We start from the raw sequence: 23,621 nt of genomic DNA, 5'->3' as shown, positions 1-23,621 counted from the left end.
GGCAAAGTTCAACTTGAGAGCCTGGGCTTCCAACAGCAAGCTACTGATGAACGCTGCACAGCTAGATGGGACATCAGATGAGAGCAATCCAATTAATGTACTTGGGATACGTTGGGCTATTACCACTGGCCACCTGCCACTATCATAGAATAGTCTACACCACAGTACTAGCACACTGACAACCAAGCGAGAGGTATTCAAAGATGCCTCAAAGTTGTTTGACCCCATAGGTATCACTAGCCCTGTATCTGTACGTGCCAAATTGTTCATGCAGAAGCTGTGGTAACTTAATGTTGATTGGGATGAGCCCCAAGATGCTACTGTCAGAGAAGAGTGGAACACTGTTATGGATGACATCCAGAGGCTGTCTGAATTAGCCATTGACAGACACTACTTCAAGAAGGGTTTCTCCAGAGCCGATGTCTCACTACACGTATTTGCAGATGCTAGCACTAAGGCGTACGGAGCAGTGGCTTTCCTTACCTATTGTAGTGAAGTGACCTTTGTGCTTGCAAAGAACCGTGTAGCCCTTTGAAGAATCTGACTTTACTGAAGCTGGAACTGATGGCTGCAATCATTGCCTCAAGCAATGCTCTACAGCTGCAGGCTACCCCCACATATTATTGGGGAGACAGACAGATTGTTCTTCACTGGCTTGCAAGCACTAAGGCTTTGCCACAATTTGTGCAATGCAGAGTTCTGGAGATCAAGGGAGCTATCCCTGGTGCAACCTGGCACTTCTGTCCCACAGCTAACAACCTGGCTGACCTGTTGACATGAGGAATCAGCTCTGAACTTCTCTGCTCACCATAAACCCTTTGGTGGAAGGGTCCACCTTGGTTGACTATGCCCCAGAATTGGCCAACATGGCAGCCAGAGCCAGCAATCCACTTACATGCAGCTGCAGCCATTGTCGAGGAATTCATTCCTCAACCTCCTGCCAGTTCAGACATTGGCCTACACCAGGTCATCAAGCTGAGCAACTATAGCTCACTGTCCAAGCTACTGGCTGTTGCAGCATACACACTTAGATTAATCAACAACCTGTGCAGATCACGGCCAAAGCTGAATGGCCCTCTAACAGCTGTAGAACTCAGCTCTGCACAGATCAGATGGGTCCAAGCTTGCCAAGAGCTTCCATACCCAAGGGAGTTGGCTAGTGCCAAATCCCAGTGTGTCCGCCCTGAAGTGAAGAGGCCACCACTTGTCAGACAACCCCGGTTGTTTGTTGATGACAAGGGTCTCTTGCGGTGCGGGGGATGGATTCACAATGCTCCGCTCAGTGAGCTGGCCAGGTTTCCTTACCTGCTGCCACAGAACAACCACCTCACCACACTTATTGTTAATCATGTACATGTTCTTCTCTCTCATGTAGATGTTGGTTCTACCCTGACAGTGCTCCAATAATCTTTCTGGATACCATGAGGACATCAATATGTAAAGAAACTGTTACGCCGCTGCACTGTTTGTAGAAGGCATAGTGGAAGACCATATGCTGCCCCGGATTCACCACCACTTCCGAAGATTAGAGTTCAAGACGTCCCACCATTCTCCATCACTGGTGTGGATTTCACAGGAGCCCTCTATGTAAAACAGAACAATGAGGAAGTCAAGGTCTATGTATGTTTATTTACTTGTGCCACTTCCAGGGCTGTGCACCTAGAAGTAGTGACTGACCTTACCACAGCAACATTCCTGCTTGCTTTCCATCGTTTTGCTGCCCAGAGATCGTTACCAATTGAATCATATGATCACACAATGGCAGAATATAAATATAACATTGGTTCATTGCTTCATAATACAGCATTACTCTTTATAGTGTTATGTGTAAAACTGTCACACATATAAATACAAGTATACACAGAAATAAATTATTTGGAATTTTCAACTAGAGTAGGGACCATAGCACATCGATAAAAAGTGCTGAAACAAGTTGGAGTAGGCACGATATTAAATCACAGTAAAACAATTAAAGGTGGACTGAAACCGATACCAGTATCGGTATTGGTATCGGTAATACAAGGTACAGATACCACAGTAGACACTCACCATTTTTATTTAACCATCTCTAAGCTAAATTTCCAGTAGCTAATAACTTAGTTGAGCTAATAAAGTAGCGAAACAAAGCCTTTGTTACTCTTTTCCAAGTATTGCTGCAATTGCTCCGTGTGTATTCTAATATATTAGAACACGTGAATCCTTTGCAATTAAATGGTAGTGCAGTTGTTCCTCAAGAAATAAGTTTATGACTACTTGGCTTGCTTTTTCATGAAAAAGTTTGGTTGAAAAGTTGTAACAAACATTGTACAATTATCGTCCGCCCACGAAATTAATTGCCTTATCAATAAGATTACAAGAAAACTACCTCGAATCAAGAAATTAGTAATCTACCATGATGTTTATCATGTTTAGCTGTTATACAATGAATATTTTAAAATTTGATTGAACTGAGATCAATCAATTACTGTGATATTTTAATAGCTAGCTATGTATCACAACAATGAAATTTCTATAATAAACTTGTCTAGGCTTCAATGTATAGTATCGGTATCGGTATCGGCAAATAATTTCAGTACAAATGCTTGTATCGGAAATATTGGTAAAAAGTGGTATCGGTCCATCTCTAAAAACAATAAGAAGTGTTATATCCCTACTGTGCATTTCCATTATGGTATCTTGAGCACAGTAGGGATATAACACTTCTTAAACCCCAGTGCGTGGGAGTGTCAAAGCGCCGCGCTGGGTTATAACTACCATACAGCTAGACAGAGCGGCGCTGCTACTGTTCGATATATGAGTTATCACCCAGTGATAACTAACTTATCACCCTGTTGCGGAGCCACTCAGTCTCTTTGGTGACATCATAATAACCGCGAATGGCATTGTTTACCGATGGAACAATGAGCCAAATAAGGAAATATTGATACAAAACACCAATATAGCACTTAAAACTAGCTAAATCTTACAAGAAAACTGTTAATCCTTTACACAATAACACTACAAGTTACCAATACGATAGTTTAACAAATGTCAAGAATAGTACGTGACGATTTTTGCTCCAGCAATCATTCCCAACGGTCACTATAGTGAAGAACTAACTTCCTCTAGCTTCATCGTTCTATCTTGGACTATGGTAGCCACTTGTTGGTCTTTATTTTTCTCTTGCACACCATGCGACAACACTATACCAATTTCTGACGAAGGCGAATCGTACCTGGAACCGCTACTCCATAACACCGCCCTTCGCTACAGTTTGTAGGCAGTATGTAAGATCTCTCTTGTGGCTACGAAGTAGAATCTCCACACAATTCAGACGAAATCTTGAGCACAGTGACAGGAATTTACTATCCGTAAACTTCTGCGCAGTCCCGCGCACTGGGATATAAAACAGTTATATCCCGTATACTCGGATGATATCATTGTTATTACACTCGTCCTCGGCTCCGCCACGGACTCGTGTAATAACAATGATATCACCCTTGTACCGGGATATAACTATAACTTATTGTTTTACTGTGATTTAATATCATGCGCCTACTCCAACTTGTTTCAATAAATTTTTATCGATGTGCTATGGTTCCTACTCTAGTTGAAAATTCCAAATTTTTCTGTGTACTTGTTTGTTAACATTTTTTGTAAATAATTATTATGACTGGTGAACCCACGCATACCACATCTGAAATGGCGCCGCGCACCCCAGCTATATCAATTATCATCTAAAAAGTAAAGTATCTATACTATGCTTCGTTGTCAGCTATGTTCAACTGGTTACACAGCATTTCAGATCAAGAACTCTTCGAAAAGCACCTCTGCAATCCACGCATATACTAAAAGAAAGAAATGGTGCCGTGCGCCCCAGTTATATTAATTATTGTCTGAAAAGTGAAGTATCCATTACACTTTGTTGTCTGCTACAGTATATGTGCAACCCGTTACACAGCAGTACGAATCAAAAACTGTTCGAAAAGCACCTCTACAATCAAAATAGTCACTACAAAAAATACGCATGATTTCTGTTACAAAGAGAAGCAATCACGTGCTACCACCAAATCAATATTTTTCGCTGTCAGCAAAGATGAATGGGACACGAAGGAGGACACTAGTAAGTCCATGAAGAATGCATTGTATGTACTGTGGTATGCCAAAAGGCACCAGTCAGGCTGAAGCGTTGTCGAACAGTGAAAAATTTAAGCCCATAGCCTTAGCCGTTATCAAGTTACGTTTGTCTGAAGGCATCAGGCAGTCAGTCAGTCAATCAGTCAGTAGAAAATTCTGTGAAATAAATTATTTTAAAAATTCTGTAGCAACTTGTTGAAAGCATTTCAGGTCAATCTGAAAGCTTGTTTGAGCTTAGTTTTACCTAACCAATACTGCCTCATTTTCATCAGGGAAAATTGAGGCTGGTTTTGGGTGATAATATTCTTTTTAGCCATGCCTACTCCTTTGTGGTCCCTACTATACAGTAACTAATAATACTAACTATCGTACTGTATGATACTGTATTGAACAAGCTTTCATTTCATGTGTGCTAATACTACTGTACATGTATGCATGCATAATTAATTTGGATTTTCTCATAAAGCCTAAAGTGACTTATGGAATTTGAAGGGATATCATCTGTTGAAAAGTCAATAATAATAACAATAGATAAGTACTCACATAAACTGTCCTGTTAGCTTTATCACATATTTCTGCTAGAATAACAGGTGGTGAACTGAAATCACCTTGAATAAGGCGTGGTAAAGTAGAGTCATTATGCTCCAATCCAAATGGATAAAACTACAGGAGGCAAATGGTAGGTTTACATTTAACTGATTTTTCATTTCAATACACGGCTGTATGGAATACATGAGGAACTATCTTACCTCAGATGAACATGTTCTGCTTTGTGGCCCAGCTACAAAAAATATGTTGCAATAATTCATAGACCAAATATTTCATTGATGTGAACACACTGTAGTGTGTCTTGATACTGGTATGGAGTACCAGCTTCTTGAACCAGTTTCAAAGATAAATTCTGCACGTACACAGTAAAGTATAGTGTGTATAAAGCTGTTGTGCAGTTTATTTCAAAACATTTTAAATTTAATCCCATCCAACCCCCATTACTTCCTGTCTGTGTTTAAGGTTCAACTCTATGTCCAAATGTTTGGTGTTATTGGTAAGCCTGCTACTTTGTATTAAATTGCTCATCACCAAAATTGACACACAGAGACCAATGCCTCCACCCCCCTCTTCTGGTTGGCCCGGTTGTAAGTATCTAAGCAATAATGTCCTTCTCCCATTATTTTTCTGTGATTGCATATACCAGTGACAAGTTCCTGTTTGACAGTGAATGTCCTTAATTTTTTCTTGGCAGTCATCATCAATCATGCAAGTACAGTGTATACAGTAGGTGCTTTACTTCCTTCACTACTACAATGTGGGGAATGACCATTTGCCTGACTGCAATCAATTATTATTAATGAGGGGATGAGTTCCCACAGGTGATGCCCATGATATTCACCATACTGTATGTGACCATATTTTTGAAAACCATCCTTCAATACACATGCAAAAGTTGTAGGAAAACTCAATCGTAAACAATTATTCATGTTTTGCACATTTGGATAAGGCAACTATATACCATTGACCAGTTATACTATGTTTTTTTTCTAAAGCATCACAAAATATTTGTTGAGGTGATGCACTGATGTGTATTTCTGTACAACACACATCAATCAATGCGCAGATCATGGAACAAGATACACTCTATCACTTAACTAACCATATCTCAGTACTAAGCCGGGTATAAAATGACTGCATTCTGTAACTTTTATTACAAAAACAATTATTTGTTTGTGCCTAAAAGTTGTGTAGCCATAGCATAATAGCTTTAAAAGGGGTCCTAGTCATGAAAGTGTTTGCAAATTTTAATGTTTCCAGATACAGGTCCAGTGACATATCAACTAAAACTGAATCCCGCAATCTTTTGTATGTGATCATCGTGTATTGCAATGTAATAATGTATTGAACATGTTCTAATAATTATAATTCCACTTTTTTACAACCACAATTTGTCATACTGTATATGTGACCGGGCCTGCGAAAACAGGGCATGTGGGCACAAACTACACCATGTCACTCTACAGATCATATCTCAGTACTGAAACAGAATATTTGTATTCTGTAACTTGCATCATACAGCCAATTACATTCTTACTACGTAGATGCTCAAAATTGCATTGCGATAGCATAATGGTACAAAAAGGTATGAGTAATGAAAGTTTGAAAAAATAGGCAAAAATCAAGTGCCCACATGCCCTATTTTCACAGGCCCAATCACATATAGCAAATGGGATGAGTATTATAGCTACGCAGTTCTTTCATTGATAAGGTGAGTACCCTGAGTGGTACTGTACATATCACTTATACCATAGCTGCAAAGGATTTGCTGAGAGCAAAGGGTGTATCTATCAGCAAATCCCAAGCAGCCATGATATAACCATATGTATTAGATAAATATCCAAATATTCTTCAGGTGGACATGGTTCATAACAAATTGATGTACTGTGAATCAGTCCACCTACTTTCTCTCAAAATTTGTCTTATTTTCATTGCATTTTCTTAGCTATGGTTTTCTTTTTGCACAGCGATTTTGCACAGCTCAAGAAGTTGGAATTTACACATGCTTAACCATTTTTGTACTATTAAAAAGGTGTGAAAAGCCTATGTAGTGCACCAAATGTTCAATTTTATGTTAAAAATGGATGAACTACTGTACTAAGTTATGAGTATTTTTCAAAAAAGTTACAAGTGCATTTTCAATCACTTTATATTCATGCAAAAAAACTTTTGTGATAAAAATTTTCGTGTAAAATATTTTCGTATGATTTATGTAAATGACTGCTCTATTAGAGTAGTTCAATCTTGTACTATAAAAGTTTTGTGCAAGAAATTTTCATACAAATTTTGCATACGAAAATTATTTTACAATGAAAAAAAAGCTAATTACAGTATACCTATAGTTCATCACATGTATGCAGATAGGCTAACCATCATAGCTTAAACCTCTTCTGGTTTGAAATAAACAGAAGTAGTAATTACAGAGTGTTGTACTAGAGTGCAGAAATATGTCTTATTAGAGTAACAAATAAAAGCTTTTTAAACAAGGCTAATATAAAGAAAAATGTATGTATGATGTGATAGTGTGAGAATTCCTTTGGAGAGATTTTAGTTGAGGAATAAGATGGACATGATGGATGAACACATGCCAGTAGCATGGTGCCAGCAACAATTATGAATGGCATTGCGGCTGGTAAATAAAAAGAACCTGTATCTAAACCTAATTATAAACAGCCAAGCTGTGAAAACAGGATGCCACCTTCTGTGATTGAAGTCAAAGGTCACAACTAAGAAATACGTAGCTGCAGTATTGTTAATGACAATCAATATTGATGAAAGTTGATTACCATTTTGAAGCCATTAATCTTGTCTGCTCTTTTTAAATCACAACTTTTTATGACCTTGGCTTTTTGAAAGGCTTGCTTTTTCTGCAGCTTGGCTGTCTCAGTATTGATACATGCTACAGTAACTACACATAACATTTGTATTATGTTTACCAATTTTAGTAGTAGGTGACAGACCAGGTGACTTAGTTTTGATCACTGGCGATCGTGATACTATATCTTCAGTTGGGGGACATGATACTACCCAGTTGTCAGCAGTAGCCAAATTACAATCATCTTCACAGCGATAACGATCATCTACTTGGAATAAGGCAATTCATGAGTACCGTGCAATAAGTAATTTCTACATTACCTCTTAGATACACCACATACTGATTAGTACCATTGATTGTAAATGATTCTTGTTCTACACAAAGTGGCAATGTTGATCCCGTGGTATTACACGAAGCAGGAAAGGATTGTATTGTATCCACACAAATGGAATTACCACCATAACTTTCCAAATCTCTTTTCAGCTGAAATATATGCTGACTTAATATCCCTGACACACACACACAAGATTACAACTAACTGTTACATTCGTTTCAGTACGACAATAATCTTGTGGTCCAACAGCAACAGCAACAGGACAACCATCAAAACCAGGTCTACCGGTAGAGCAGGTACCCTGTACCATAATTGGAGCTGATACATACATGATCACTAATATTCACAATATGACAGTACCTTAGACAAGTGATCAAAAGTACACACTTCTTTATCTGAACTTGGATCACACAAGTAAGGGTACACACTCTCATTTACACATCGTTCAGTTAGGAAAGAGCAGCCTAAACCTGCATATAGTATATATTTATAGTATGTAATGAATCAATACACTACTCAATTATGTAGTAAGAGTTTCAATTCACTTAAGTTCCTAGATCTGGCAAAAACATAATGTAACCATGCAAGCCTTAATGTTGCAGTATAAAGCATTGATAAAACAACTTGCACACTATTTTAAAAATCCATACATTTTAAAGGCTTTGTTCTAAGGGTCTAACAGGTTATTCACCTACTCAAGAGCAGGTAGAAACTCTTTGTTTCAGTGCAGTGGACCAATGGAAAAATAAATTATAATATAGAAATTTATTTATGCCATGCTCCTTCACTGATTTTGTTTTTGTCTGTGGTGAAGAAAGGACCCAGCAATGACTGTACATGGTACTTGCTGTACAAATTAATTCTTCTATTGTTGCTATTTTTTGTAGGGCTGTATCTCCAAAAGTTCTTAGCATATGAATCTGAAACTTCACCAGAGCATATACACTTAGGCTACATCAATGCAGTAGGTTATACATATTTATACAGAATTCGAAAATGTGCTGTTATGTTGGGCTTTTGCAGATCCTGACCAGTCTATTATACTGTAGTATAGCTAAATTTCCCAATCACATTCCACTTACATGTAATATATGCATGACCTAAAAATATTTTGTACAACCCTATTATGCAGTTTGCTGCATATACACAATTGTGAATGCAACTGTGAAACTGTATTATGCTATCATATTATGCAGCCAGTCATGCATTGTGCCTGATATATGGTGCCTTTTGATAGGGTGGACCTACTGGTGAGAAGGGACATGGTGGTGAAGAGGACTGACTAATGTTAGATCGAGTCCAGAATATGAATATCTCATGATTAAGAGGCAAGAGTAGAGGACAAGAATAGAATTGCACATTTGATGGTGGAGTTTTAAATAATGCATTGAATTATGAAGAACCAAGTCTTTAGTCGTGTTCATGACATGACAGACTAGATAATTATTAATACTCATATTCTACACACAGGGTTTGGACTAAACTGTACACAGGTGAGTCCTTAATTTAAGTTGAGAAGGTTTGGTAGAATTGGTGAACCCATTTATGAGTTACATGTAAGGCAAAACAGAGTTTGTGGGAAGCTACATCTGAATAATAACTTAAAGCACTCTACCTTACAATTACAATCTTTAACTCATAATTTAGGCACATTTTTCACAGGTATGGTCATCTGATTCTTTACAGTGAAATCCATTAATTACCACTGTCGCAGCAAGAGTACATAATAATTATATGGGGGAGAGTGTCTTACTTGAATGTATTCACCAAACACCTTGGGTAAAGTAACAGCTAAGCGTTTTGTGAGAACAAAGGCTTTGCCCTCATCGACATAAATCAATACCAATCAACAGTTCTCTATTTCCAGTGAAGGTGATGATTTGATGAAAGGTGAACTTTGGTGAACTTCTACTGTTTTTGTACAGGCCATACTGAGAGTTAGATACCTCATATAAGTATTATGCACTCTTGGTCACAGTGTATAATACTTTTGTATTCCTGCAAAGGACTTTTATCTTAAGGCTTCAATGTAACTTTTATAATCACCTCTCAGTTGTGTTTGATTCTGTTTTATGTGCAGTTGTATGGTTACTTATGTGCTTTTAAACCAAGCATGTGCCCATAGTTATCCAAAGGTCAGCTGTGTGAGCTTGCCTGGTTACTAATGTTTTTGCAAAATCATGCATGCATACCTACTGTATCTACTTACTGTATGCATGCACCCACGTGAGCAAAACCTTAAAGCAGCCAGTGTGTGACAAATAAAGGCTAAATAAAACCTGTAATACTTGGTTCTAGGGTGGTTTTTTTTAGATACTGGTGTAGTGACTCCAATTGGCTTTACGAATGACCCAAAAAAACACCACAGCAAGCCTCATAGACTACTGTATATGTACTGTACTGCAATTAGGGTGTTGCTAGTTAACATTGAATACTTCTAAGCAATGAAGCTATAAGTAGATTATCATTGAAAGGCAGGAAATGTAATAGTTGTGTGCCAATTGAAATGGTGCCGATTGTCTATCTCACATAGCCATATTGTTTGTAGGTAAATTATTGGTTGGCTATTATACATCTTAACGCAGACCACAATAATATATTATGTAAATTTAAATGTGACCTGATCTGCAAAAAGTGGTCTTATAGCCTTTCCGATTACATGTACTTGGCAACCCATAACTTTATTTGTAAATATTCTACCACCCTGAAATTTGGTCGCTTTATACCCTAACATAGCACTATTGCTTGGTGTAATTTGAAGGTGATATATAACTTTTAAACACATTAGGAATTAAGATAAGTCAAATGAAGGAAGGCTATAAGGCCTCTTATCGCAGATCCAGTCACAAATATTCATGAGATCTTAACCGCAAAACTGATTTCTTAGTTCATGTGACCATTACCACAGGGTTTCTTGTAGTTTGTTCCCTAATTTGTTCATGCTCAGTCACACATTTACATACCTTTTCCCCATTCTAGTGAACATTGGTTTAACGCAGACAATGCAGTGTAATTTCCCTTATACCATCCACTATCTTCCAGTAATGCAAGTGTGAATTCACTGAATATTATACAGTCACTGAAAATGAAATAAAAGACACATTATAAATAGTACTAGACATACTTACACATGTCAACTAACAAGTGAACCTTTAAATTAAATTGCGGGCTCTAGCTAAAAAGTGGTTCTAATTGATTTATGTGACTGCATGCATGTTTAATATTGCTACAGCTTCTATCATCCTCTACCACAGAGCATGCACACTGAGCGGTCACTGGAGGATGTAAGCACCCAGTCAATGATTGCAATTGGATGGTGGTTTGGTGTATGCACAGAAGGCTCCAGCTCCAAGGAATCCAAGTGAATAGGGAAACCAGGAAAACAGGGTTTTTGAATGGAGTCTACAGAGGGCAAGGTCTAGCTTGGCTGGGCGTAACAAAACATGGTACATACAATGAAACGAAGAGAAAAACTCAGCCATCAAGGTTAATACATCAAATAAATATTATTTTAGTATTCTGTACACTGGTTGGAATTGTAACACCTATAAACAACTAAAAATCAGACCATTTCATGTAGATAACCCACAATTCCAGCTGTTAATAATTCTTGGACATGTGATATATCAAGACACATGGTAGTGTGTCATCCAAGAAAGTTGGCATGTCATCTGGAAGAAACAAAGCGATACTTGTTAGTTCAGTGATCCTTTCTCCAAAGCACACAATTTTCATATCATAGCTTTACACTCCACCTTTCAAATTCCACTTAAGAACTGAAATATAAGCACTGAAAGTTAGGCTTAATTTCTTTGTTTTTTTGTGGGGGCATAATCCTTTTCTTCTTCTTTCTCACAGTTTACAAAAGCAGTATATGCAAAATGCAACTTCGTGACTTGATTTCTGTGAAAATTGGCATGCATAAGGGTGTATTATGTTCTTCATTTTGAACACTGTATTAATAACATAGCTGAAATGAAACAGAACGGCTGTTTTAGTAATTGATAGATAGGGCATGCATTTAATCAAGTAACTTATGTTTATAATGCGTTTATTACTGTTCTTTCCTTTGATGTAGTATGCAATGACTCATAATGAATGATGTAACAGCTTTACAAAAAAGCTAGAAAAGTTAGAAATTACATAGAAATAAAAACAATTAAAACAAGAGAGGTCATTTACACTTGCAGTTATACTGGTTAAGATATGGTATAATACCTACTTCAGTCATGGCTATTATATATACCATTGAAAAGCTGTACATGACTGAAGTAGTCCACTAGTACAGCTGTGGGCGTAAGTCACCTCCCAACAATTTTTACTGCTTTTTATTTCTATGATATAGTATACTCATTGCCAAGTAGTAAAATTCTCCCTCTCAGTTGTATATACCTGTATATAATACTGTATACCAGTGGTTAAGATCAAAAGTGCCATGCTGTGGTATATAAATGATGTACCATGGTCATGCTTGTCACTTAATATGGTGTAACTTCACACATTCCTCAAAGTCTTAGCAATAATGGTAAATACCTACTGTCACAAGTGCCTAAATTAATCTACTATTGCCGTATTTCTATATTTATAAACCGTTAAAAATATTTCGTCGAAGCTAGCATCCGACGAAAATTTATTACGCGAAAAATTTTTACCAATGTAATATTCGAGAAGTTGAATGAATTCGGTTAACTGCTTTCTGGCCACCTGGATCGAGGTTGCTGCGGTCTTTTAAAAACAAAGGCCTCCCTCATCCTAGCTAGGAGAGAAGGGAGCTGCCAGTCTATTTCGTCACACATTGGTAATGATGCCATCTGATTCCGTGATAGACAACTACTACAGGACACATTAAATGGAGTATATATGCACAAATATGCAAGTTGATGAAATGAGCTTCTAGCTACAGCCATTTCACTCCAGTCCATTGCTTGACTTGTGACAGACAACTTCTGAATCTGGGGTGTAGCCTCCATGGCCGGAACGGAGACGCCACAATTCAGTTTTGCTGCTTGTCATTCTGCTTCTCCTGTATACAAAAAAGGCCTCGAAAAAGGCTGTATAGAATTAATAAAGTTACGTAATGCATTGTTAAAAATTTTTCGTCGCTTGAGGACACAGGTGAAAATTTTTTAACTCGAAAATTTAACTCATGAAAATTTCTCGCGGCTAATATTTATAGAAATACGGTATATCCTCTTAATATATCATATACAGTACCTGCAAACATCACTCAATGTCTCCTTTCTCCTACATTTCTCCTACACTGAATAATATTGCTGATTTAATGCACTGTATGGCTACCAAATTGTGGGGTGCAATTAAAGGGACTGATCTGAATCGCAGCATGGTTAAGGCACTCATATTAAGTGCAAGAAATTCAAGAACTTCTTTATCCAGTGATACCTAGTGTCTAGTTTAAACTTATTTCAAATGCATGAAATGCTTCACATGGTTGCTTTTGCCATCAGCTGCTATCATGCTTAATGCTAATCACACTGTACCTTGATATGTAGCCATTCAGCAACTCGTTGTTGAGTGTCCTTCTCTCCCAGTGAGAACTACATACAGATACAACATTATGAAAGCCTATGCAGCATATTATTAATAGGTACGTACGTTGCTACACTAGAAGTTCCTTCATTTTCCAGTGCCACACCCTCAATGTCATTACAAGAGTAGTATGACTTTGCTACCTCCACTGCCTGAATCAGCACATTAATTTTTATATTGTGATGCTGAAAATCAAACCTTTGGGCCTTTAAATATGCCATATCGTCCATATGGTCCATAACGTACCCTCCCTGGATTACTACTCACACCAACATAACTATGTAAGCATACATGCATATTATATGCATCAGCATGTACTTTTATAAGTACACAACTTACTGTTGAAATAATCGAATTGAAAATCCCAGTGCATGGATTATCTCATGCAATATTGTGGAATAAATATCATAATTTGAGTCTATAAGGTACTGTGTGTAAAATATAGAACATAACAATAAACTCATGCTGATGTGGAATGCAAGGATATACATACAGTAGATATAAATGTACATAGGTGGGGGAAAGATCCCTTCCCCTCCACCTTCTCTATGAATTTTTATATGTTAGCAGAAAAACTAAAATTTAAAATTTCCCTTAGATTTGCTCTCAGGAAGCTAAAATTTCTAAATTTTCCAGCGGGGGGGGGGGGGGGGATGCCTCCAGAACCCACAGAGAGATCACATTTCTCATGCTGAGTGTATACAAAGCACATTTAGTCTACTGTACAGTGTACCTATGATTTGGAACAGAGTCCCTCTATCTAAAAATATCTTACCATTCCTATGATGTGATTAACGGCATCTACATGTAATGTGAACATATCAGCAAAAGTATAGGAGCCAGCTCACAGTATACAGTGACTCAAATGTGGTGTTTGCATTATGCATAAACTGCAATTTACAATTTTATTTTACAGTAAAAAATTATATGCAAACTTTTAACCTGTATACAGTGGTCCCTTTATTATCAAAGGCCCTCAGTGCATTCAGATAATCCAAGAGTTCTGCCACATTTTATATAGACAGTATACAAAGCACTTGTACCTACAATAATAATATGCTGTTTTACCGGGCATATATTGATGTGTCCAACCACAGGTCTGTTGTTGTCACTGCTATCCAATACACAGTAGGAAGCATGAGCCAAAACGGTACCTCTGCAATATGCTAAAATTATAAATACACACGTTTACTCACATAGCTACAACATAATTTCTGTATGGAACTTTAAAAACTTATAATAATGATAACATTTTGTAATTATTGTTCATGTTATTGACAAGATTCATGTAAATTTGCAAGTTTAATGTTCTATTTAAGAATATTATAACAATTTTTAATGTTTGTCAAAAAACCTAAGAATAAACCATGACTGAAGTCCAGACACAAGTTGCTGGCTTCTTACACTACTTGAAGTATCTTAGTTTACTACAGTGGTATATCCCCAGTACATGGAACAGTTAATTGTTTGTTATTTTAGTAGTTTTTCAGTAAACCCGCATTCACTGATGTTTTACTGAGAGTTTAAAACTTAGTAAAATAATTATGTTCCATATACTTAAGTCTACTGACACTTTACTATCAGTATATCTACAGTAAGGCATCTTAACAAATTAGTAAACTAAGAACCTTCAAGCAGTGTTAGTGACTGATATGCAACAAATTCGACACAGAAAATGTTTGGCCAACTATGTCAGTTCACCCACAAGTACACCACTGATTCTTGTCAAGCCAGGTCCTACCAAAGGTTAGAAACTGCCATCCGAGCTTGCTACACTACCCTGAAAAACATATCTTGAAATCAGCTTTAAGTAGTTTGAGTAATCTGAGAGTCAAACCAACAGTAGAGTGGCTATCCACTGGTAGTGTTGGTTTTTCTGATGTGTGATTTGGATTAGTTTTACAAAATCCAATCACATTATTTTAATGTTCATTCTATGTGGTTACATTCAAATTGTTTAAAGCCACATTCGTAATAGCACAACATACATATATGTGACTGTCTATGGGAAAACCGGTCTTATCGCCCATTTAAAAGTATCGGTTTTAAATATTCAGATGTTGTAGCTGGCCAATGGTGGTAGCTACGCATACCAAATTTTCGCACGTTTCACAACAATTTCTTACCTTCCTGATCATCCACTGAAGAAGTAGTCAACAGCTAGGTTTCCCGCCGTTTTAGATAGTTTTTAAACCGAGGTTGTCTGTATCAGGCGAGCTCCAGAAGGGTGGGAGGCAGGGGCCCTGGAAGGGAGGCAGGGGCCCTGGAAGGAAGGGAGGCAGGGTCCCCGAAAGGCAGGCAAGATGGTGTTCAAAAATTGAAAAGAAACATGTTGGGATGAATTAGGCCAAGTTATGGGCCATTCAGACCTCAGAACTGACTAAAATGAAAGGAAATTTACAGCACAGGTCATTGTCCAGCACCACGGAGCTGTACAGCCACACACAGCCATCTCCTAGTTGGCCAGAGCTCCATCAAGACTCCAGACCAATCGTACGACTCGCCACTGTGCTTTAAAAAAGCAGCCAGCAAAAGCAGACCACTTTACTCTGGTCGACTGTGGCAGTGAAACTTGATAGTGCATTCATTAAGCATTGTGTTTGTGAGAAAAAAATCAAACTTCCTGTTTTGGGCGATAAGAGCGGTTTTCGTAGATCCAGTCACATATGGATTTACATGTAGGTGACAAGGTGAGCTAAATTTGGCAGGGACACAAATGTTGCATGATGGAGATGATATCTTTAAACTAGTTTACATCATACTAACAGAGCTATAGCCGGAACCTAGGCTGAACATCAATATCATAAACTATTTTATTACTTTGAATTATGGCCAGTCCCATAATTATTAAGTTTACATTCCTAGACCTGTTAGTCATTGGGGGAACAGAGCATTGTTATAATAACTAAAATAAACGCCAGGTTTTAATAAATGCCTGCAGGTATCAAATGAATGTCTAGTGTTTCTAACAATTCCATGTAATGTTAAGTGAAGAACATTTTATACAGCTATTTTTTATAAGCTTGAACTTGTGAAATATGAAAAACATTTAGGAGAGTGTAACACTGAGGCATATTAACTTGATTTATTAATGATGGTCATTTACCAGTCTCATATAATCACCAGTCCATTTAGTAACAAGGTATAAAGTTGCTTGAAAAAAATGCCTCAGGAAGTCACCCTAATACAGCAGTCAAAAAATCAACATAGTGAAATAAACATTATGACCTAATCTGATATAAAACTTCCTGGAAATAGGGACATTCCCCAGACCCCCTAGTTTGCCTGCTTCACATGCTAGTTTGTGAATAGCTACTGTATGCCTTTCCTATTACTTAGTTATCAAACAGTACAGTAGTACTGTTTAAGTAGGGTCCCCCCCCCCTTCCTAAATGACGCACGCCGCCAAATATACCGCCTGCTTAGAAACGTATAGCCGGTGTTAAAAACAAGAAAACGCTTAGCTAATGGTGGCCGGATATAGAATTTTTTTTAAAAAACGTCAAATCTCGAAATTTCGCCTCACTCCGCGGTATTCACTGCCTGACCACAGTCGCAAGCTAGTCTCGCGTGGCCAGACCTTTTCCGCGCAGCCGCTTATCGATTGGAGATTATAAGCGGCGCGCTTATAATCTCCAATCGATAAGCTGGCCACGCGAGACTAGTCGCAAGCCTAGAGCCCAAACGAAGCAGCGCACGGTCACAATTTTACGCCACAACAACAAACTCACCGGTGTGATGTGCCATTTGGGGCTCCGAAGAGCGAAGCTCGCCGAAGAGTGTACGCCCTGTGCACCTTGTCTTTTCTTTTATCTTCAATCAGGCTGCTTGTCTTCTTCATCCAACGAAACCATATCGAGGCGTTAATTTTCCATATCAACGCTTTCTTTAAGCAGCTGCACAATAGATGCCGCAAAATTATTTAAGGCGCTTAGACTACGCTACTGTGTACCGGTATTCCACGATAGGTCACAAGATCACGCCCATTCTTTACTATCGATCTATCGATCAAGACCACGATGACCACGCCCCTTTTACGCTAGCTGTATTTGTGACCACACACCTCCAAGTAGGTAGGCTGATTCGAGATACTCTAGTCTAATAATCGATCGAAACCACGAAGACCACACCCCTCTTTGGGAAAGCACACATCTTTGCAGGCTGACTCGAGATACTCTAATACAGCAGTCATCCTAATAGAACAGTCACATGTTTACAGCTAGCTGTATGCTTTAACAAAAAAACTAAACAAACTACAGTACTATATTAAAACTTATCAATTTAAAAACTAAGTAGAGATCCAAGCGATAAAAAGTAGTGAAACAAAAGATGAACAATGGTAGCTATTGAGATGAACAATGGAAGCTATGCTATGAACTTATCATAGATAGCTCAGTGTTAAATCCCTACTTTGGCATGGTATAACAATTATTTTGTGTTCAATGCCAAAGTAGGGATTTCCCACTGAGCTATGCTATGATAGCTACCATTGTTCATCTCTTTCACTACTTTTTATCGCTTGGATCCATACTTCATTCTACATTTATAATTTTTAATATACTAGTAGGTAGATAGGCCCTGGGATTGCCAAAGTCTGCCTTACACTAAAATGTACAACAGTGTCTGCACAACTAAACCAGATGCTTCAGCAATGTAAATGAATGTCTAGACATAATGATGATTACTACAGTATGTGGGTGATGTAATACTAAAATAATAGTCAACTTACGAGTACTGGATGATGCTGATACAAACAGTAAATAGTCAGTATTAGGGATTCCAATACCATTTGGACCTTGTAGAGTGCAAGATGAGCTTCGATAATATGAAGTACACACTTCTCTAACACCAATGTACGATAAAGGAATTGTGCCAAACTCTCCACAGTCATAGTCACTCTGAGATGGTAGAGGTGATCTACATTTACCCTGATTGACTCCAGAAGTGTATTCAGTACAGTTTGGTGGGACACGAAGGTTACCTTGTACTGGATGTACCTGCAGAACACTCTCTAGTGTCTTAATGGCCTGGGATAGAATGCTGTTAGGCTCTTTTACATACGGTTTAACTTCATCAGTAATATTAAAAAATTTAGGGTGTATTCTGATGTTGGCATAGGTTGGTGAAGTTTGTCTTTTTTCTTCCCCTGTATCTACATTCTGACTTGCAAGATCAACTATGTGAGGGTTCCTCTTTGCAATCTACATGTATGTAAGTACACAATTGTAAAGAAAGTAAATGTGACCATATTAATACAAATCTAGGCAATAAATTTATAAGGATCATTACAACTAAAAGTGCTTAAACTAGGGAGACCATTTGAAGTGCAAAAATCTATACCTTAGCTACGCTACAGAAGTTTGTTGCTTACACATTTACATTGGCTCATGTAGGGATTACACTTCAAGTGATGATCCCTTCTTTTAAGCACTGCTCGTTGTAACGGTCTAGTAACATGTGTTAATTTGTTTTGTAGTAAAATTAACTTCAAATGTATGAGGTCATGATTGCAAAACTAAAACATACTCCATACTAATTATCAAAGAAATTTTTGCTAAAACTACCACTTAATTCAACTCTTGCAAACATGGTATGGTGATAATTCCTATCACGTTATGTGATAGACAGCACATGCACATATACGTGCTATGCATGCACTGACACCTATTTAAAAAAGGGAAGGCAAGGCCATGGTTCATGCATCCTACTTACTGCAGTATGCCAAAAGGTACATGACAGATCAAAGTCATGTCTAACAGGGGTGTATTCACTAGACTAGGCTACTGGACTGGACTACTGCACTCAAGGTGTTTCTGCCTTTTATGGTCAGATTTAACTACAGAACCATTTTATAAATTTAGACCACTCACCATGATACATAAAACTTGCACACGTTATACAGTATTATTCACAATACCTCACTGCATAGTTCACCATCAAAGATGATATGCCTACTGTCAACAATAATGTAAGCACAGTGCAATATTGGTCTGCTTTCTTTTGTAATATAGCATATTTGTAAGAGCGTGCCTGCGTGTAAGCACATGAGTTCCTTGTAGGATTGTGTGACACAGTTACATTGTTACATGATTACTGCCAATAATATACTGTTGTTGTTTGTTAATACAAATCTATCACTATGACTAGGGGTGCTACATTTACTGTACACATATACAGTGGAGTTGTTTCTTAATGTATTCTCCATAATAGAGAAAAACACAATAATGGAGTTGAATGATAATCAACAACAGGCTGAGTCAGATTTTAAAATTCAAAAAGGGACTATAAGAGTAAGTATATGTATGTAGGAAACCACACAACGTGTTGGATAGTTATAAGAATGACAGCACGAGCTGTAATACATGGATTGGCTATTAGTGTATTACAATACAGCTAGTACTTTTTAAAAATTGGAGATAAATCAGTAGAATGAAATTGCAAAATATTTGATAATATGTGACCAAGGTAATGATGAATATTTGGGTCTGTAAAAACAGTGCATGTGGGCACATAAAATTTGTTTTCGCTTTCACCGCTCACCCTTTTATGCTAGCTATGCTATGAAATGACTGGTACAAGATACATAATACGGTAGCATTGCCTATATAGCCTTTAACAGTCTGCATATTCACTTGTCCCAGTTCCTCAGTTTACAATACTTGTAAACTGCAATTTGTATGTTTTGTACAGCCATTATTTGGATAGCGTGTGCTTTGGGAAGTATTTCTCTGCCCAACTTGAGGGTTAACTGTTAACATGTGGCTTTAATGACAATGAGAGATACTTTTCTGGGGTCTATAACTTACTGTTATAGTTGATTTTGGTTTAAATTGCTATCCTTTGTGGTCTGTGGCAATGCTAATGTGAGTGTCAGTAGTAATAAAGGTTGGATTCTATCAAAAGTCATAGTGTAAGATGAACTACAGGTACTCGATGACTATAGTTTTCATATCAAAATGATCACAGTGTAGCAAACATTATGACTACACTGCTGTTATGTGCTTAATGGTTTCCCTTACTAATGGTTTCCCTTACTAATGGTGCTTAATGGTTTCCCTTGTAAGTTATCCCTAGACCATAACTGCAACTAGTTTCATAGACTTGTGGCAAAGCATAGGCCAGATAATAGCATTTTTCAAGAAGGTACTCCAGCGATTATGCAATAGCTAATTCATTATCCAATTAACATTCCATGGCTTCTGGTAAAGTGGTCTATTGACTGAGAAAAAATTAATTGGTTCTATACAAGCTCAATATTGAGAAGATAAAAAGAGAGAATTAAGTAATTATGATATACACAGTCAGTTTGCTTTGGATGTTAATGTCTTGCAACCCAAAACCTAGGTTCACACATTAATAAATCATCTTTGACAGTACACATTGATAAATCATCTTTGACAGTGCTGTCTAAAAGATTTCTGGTTATACTAATAAATTTTCTGTAACTTTTATTGTTTGCGTGTGTGTTTCTTTGATTTTGCTTGTTTGGTATAGTTGTATGTTGTGTGTAATTTTTGTGGGGAAGGACCCTGTACAGGCTTATGTCTTTTGTGTGACCCCTGTCATTGACAAAAATTGATAATAAATAAATAAAATACTAGGAAAGGGAAGCTTTTAGTCAGTCAGAAACACCAACAAGATCATCAAACTCAAATGTATTTGTAATTAGTGCATACTTTATGATAATTAAGTAGCACATATATTAATTAGTTCATAATTATAATTACTGCATAAGGCTAGAATTTTTTCAGTTAAAAACTCAGTAAGATTTTCCTTTTACCGAGAGAACAATCCATTTCACCATTAAAATTTTAAAATTCGATGAATCAATGCATCTCATATTGGTGGTCCGAACATTTTGAAAGTGATACTTCACTCACTCAATCACATGGCTATTATGCTTCTTAGACTGAATAAAGTCGTGATCAACTAGCTTTTTGCTGTCATCAGTGTCTTACTGGTTTCTTGGAGATAACTTCTTTGTGACATTTAATGTGATTGTGCTCTGAAACTGATGAAATTGATTGGCCTTCTACTGTATATATGTGACCAGATTTTACAGAACCGATCCAAATCGCACATCAGGCAAAATCAAACTAACACCACCAGTGGATAGCTACACTATCGTACTACAAGTTTTGACCCTCAGCACTACTCAAACTACACGAGGCTGGTTTTTGCACACGTCTTTTCTGGGTGGTGTGGAGTGCTCAAATGGCGGTTTCAGGCCTTGTGAAGGACCTGGCTTGGCAAGAGTCAGTGGTTTACTGGTGGACAGCCTTATAATGTTGGCCAGACGTGTTCTCTGTTGATTTTGCTACATATCAGCCACTAAGGAGCCAGCACAGCCCTGTAATCTCGTGTCTGGACTCCAATCGTGGTCTGCCTCCATTTTGAGGTCTAACTTTTGCCCTCCCCGCCACCCCCCAACCTCCACCCCTTTGTGAGCACTTGTGATACTACTTCGCTCGTCCAACTGCTCAGATTTTCTATCTTATTTGGCGGGAAACTGTACAAGCAGCTACAAGTACTGGAAGTGACTTGAAAGGTAACAGATTGATGCATCTTTTGTGTAAATTTCATACGCGTGCTTGCTATCCTTGGAGAGTTATGCTGGCTTCAATTCTTTAAAACCGTTTATCTCGGAACTTCCAATGTGCGATTTGGATCGTTTTTCCAAAATCCAGTCACATATCTTATTAGCTTGTCAATATCAGCAGAAACAATTTTACTGACATCCAAGTAGCTACATTATATTGCAGTAACAAACTTGCCTCAGTCATGAATTGAAGTGCACTGCTTGGTATATCAGGGAGGAGAACAATCACTGAGACAGTAATCCCACAGTTACTATTTTGTTGCTAATGACAACTAACAAGAACCCACAATCAGGTATTTATTTGTTTCTATCTTTCTTGAGGGTATGTTTAATCACCCGCTGGAGGTCCACTGATAACTTGTAAGGGCAGTTTCAGCAATGGTAAGCTGCAGGCTTCAATATGAGAAAGTGTTCCTTTCTGTAGTATAGTCCATAATTCCGTTCCCTTCTGTTCCGTAGAATACTACTATTAGACCCCACCAACATAAAAACATTAAATATGAAGGGATTTGTGTCCACTTTAAACCTTTCACACTGCTAGACTCAGTAAATGGTCTTCTCAAGAAGTATCGATAGGCATTCACAATTTTGAATGAATTCCCATGATTATACTGTAACCTTAAGGATGTGAGGTTTGGCCAGAAACAAATTGATACATTATGTTTAATAGTTGCTTAATTATTACAGTTAAATCTACATCTATACATGCTTGTACATTGTCATTCAGTAAATCAAGACACACGGTAGTGTATCGTGCGGCCCAAGAAGCCGGCGCGCCACACCGTGAGTATATTAACAGGAAGAAAGAAAACGCAATTTTCACACCTTTGTAGCTCCGTGATCCTTTATCCGATTGAAACCAAATTTGCTATAGAAGTGCCGGCTAGGTGGGGGAGTCCACATTCCAAATTAATGAAGAAAAGCGATCCGGCCATTTCCGAGATACGAGCGGCCAAAGTTTGGTTCTTTTTTATTCGTTTTTTTCCCTTCTACTTCTTTTAACACACTTTACAAAATCTGCCATAAAATGCGAACGCGCACTCCGATCAAGCTGAACTTTGGCACACTTAAAGGGCTCATTAAGGCGGAATTCAGTACCACGTTTGGTAGCAATCGGAAGAACATTCACAGAGTTATTACCAAGTATTTGTGTAAAATAAGGTCGAAGGTCTGTCACGCCCACAGGGTAAACTCCTTGAAGGAATGAGCTGAAAAGTGCTATGTAAATGGAGTACCTATCGTAGGAGTGCCTTTTTGTGGTTTGAAAGGAATCTAGATAAAGGCCACCGAAATATAACACAAAACCCAACCTGTGTCATAATTACGCGATCGATTTAATATGAATTTTTAAAAAAACTATTAGTTTTCACGCCTACCAGAAAAACCGCTTAGAGCAATGAGCTGAAAATCGGTTTTTAGCTGGAATAATCATCATAGAAAGTCTTTGCAGTAGTACAGAAGAATCGGATTACAAACCACTGAGTTATGATTCCAAAGCCAACTACGTGTAGCAAATGCGAGATCGAGATACTCTAATAGAACAGTCACCCTAATAGAGCATTCAGCTACGTTTATAACTTACTCCATTATAGAATTGTATTACATTGCAAGTTATTCTGTAGGGAGTTCAGCTACAAAAAGTTAATTTTATACACAATTCA

The 23,621-nt window shown here is 37.7% G+C and overlaps 1 protein-coding gene across 1 annotated transcript in view; it reads right to left on the bottom strand.

Annotated features, from left to right (window-relative positions):
• The window catches only part of LOC136265713 (uncharacterized), a 40,856-nt gene that overhangs the window by 9,609 nt on the left and 7,626 nt on the right, over nucleotides 1-23,621 (bottom strand). Inside the window, exons 2-14 of the mRNA XM_066060627.1 lie at nucleotides 18,091-18,562; nucleotides 14,430-14,527; nucleotides 13,701-13,789; nucleotides 13,560-13,638; nucleotides 13,428-13,513; nucleotides 13,313-13,369; nucleotides 10,778-10,893; nucleotides 8,175-8,284; nucleotides 8,020-8,115; nucleotides 7,801-7,963; nucleotides 7,602-7,745; nucleotides 4,866-4,897; nucleotides 4,660-4,779 (exon numbers count right to left, since the gene is read on the bottom strand). Coding sequence (XP_065916699.1) covers nucleotides 4,660-4,779; nucleotides 4,866-4,897; nucleotides 7,602-7,745; nucleotides 7,801-7,963; nucleotides 8,020-8,115; nucleotides 8,175-8,284; nucleotides 10,778-10,893; nucleotides 13,313-13,369; nucleotides 13,428-13,513; nucleotides 13,560-13,638; nucleotides 13,701-13,789; nucleotides 14,430-14,527; nucleotides 18,091-18,562 — 1,662 coding nt within the window. The remainder of the gene's footprint in view (nucleotides 1-4,659; nucleotides 4,780-4,865; nucleotides 4,898-7,601; nucleotides 7,746-7,800; nucleotides 7,964-8,019; nucleotides 8,116-8,174; nucleotides 8,285-10,777; nucleotides 10,894-13,312; nucleotides 13,370-13,427; nucleotides 13,514-13,559; nucleotides 13,639-13,700; nucleotides 13,790-14,429; nucleotides 14,528-18,090; nucleotides 18,563-23,621) is intronic.

Source organism: Dysidea avara, chromosome 1 (genome assembly GCF_963678975.1).
Source record: "Dysidea avara chromosome 1, odDysAvar1.4, whole genome shotgun sequence".
In the NCBI taxonomy this organism is placed as follows: domain Eukaryota; kingdom Metazoa; phylum Porifera; class Demospongiae; order Dictyoceratida; family Dysideidae; genus Dysidea; species Dysidea avara.
Note: the sequence above shows the minus strand (reverse complement) of the source record. Positions and strands in the feature narration are given on the sequence as shown.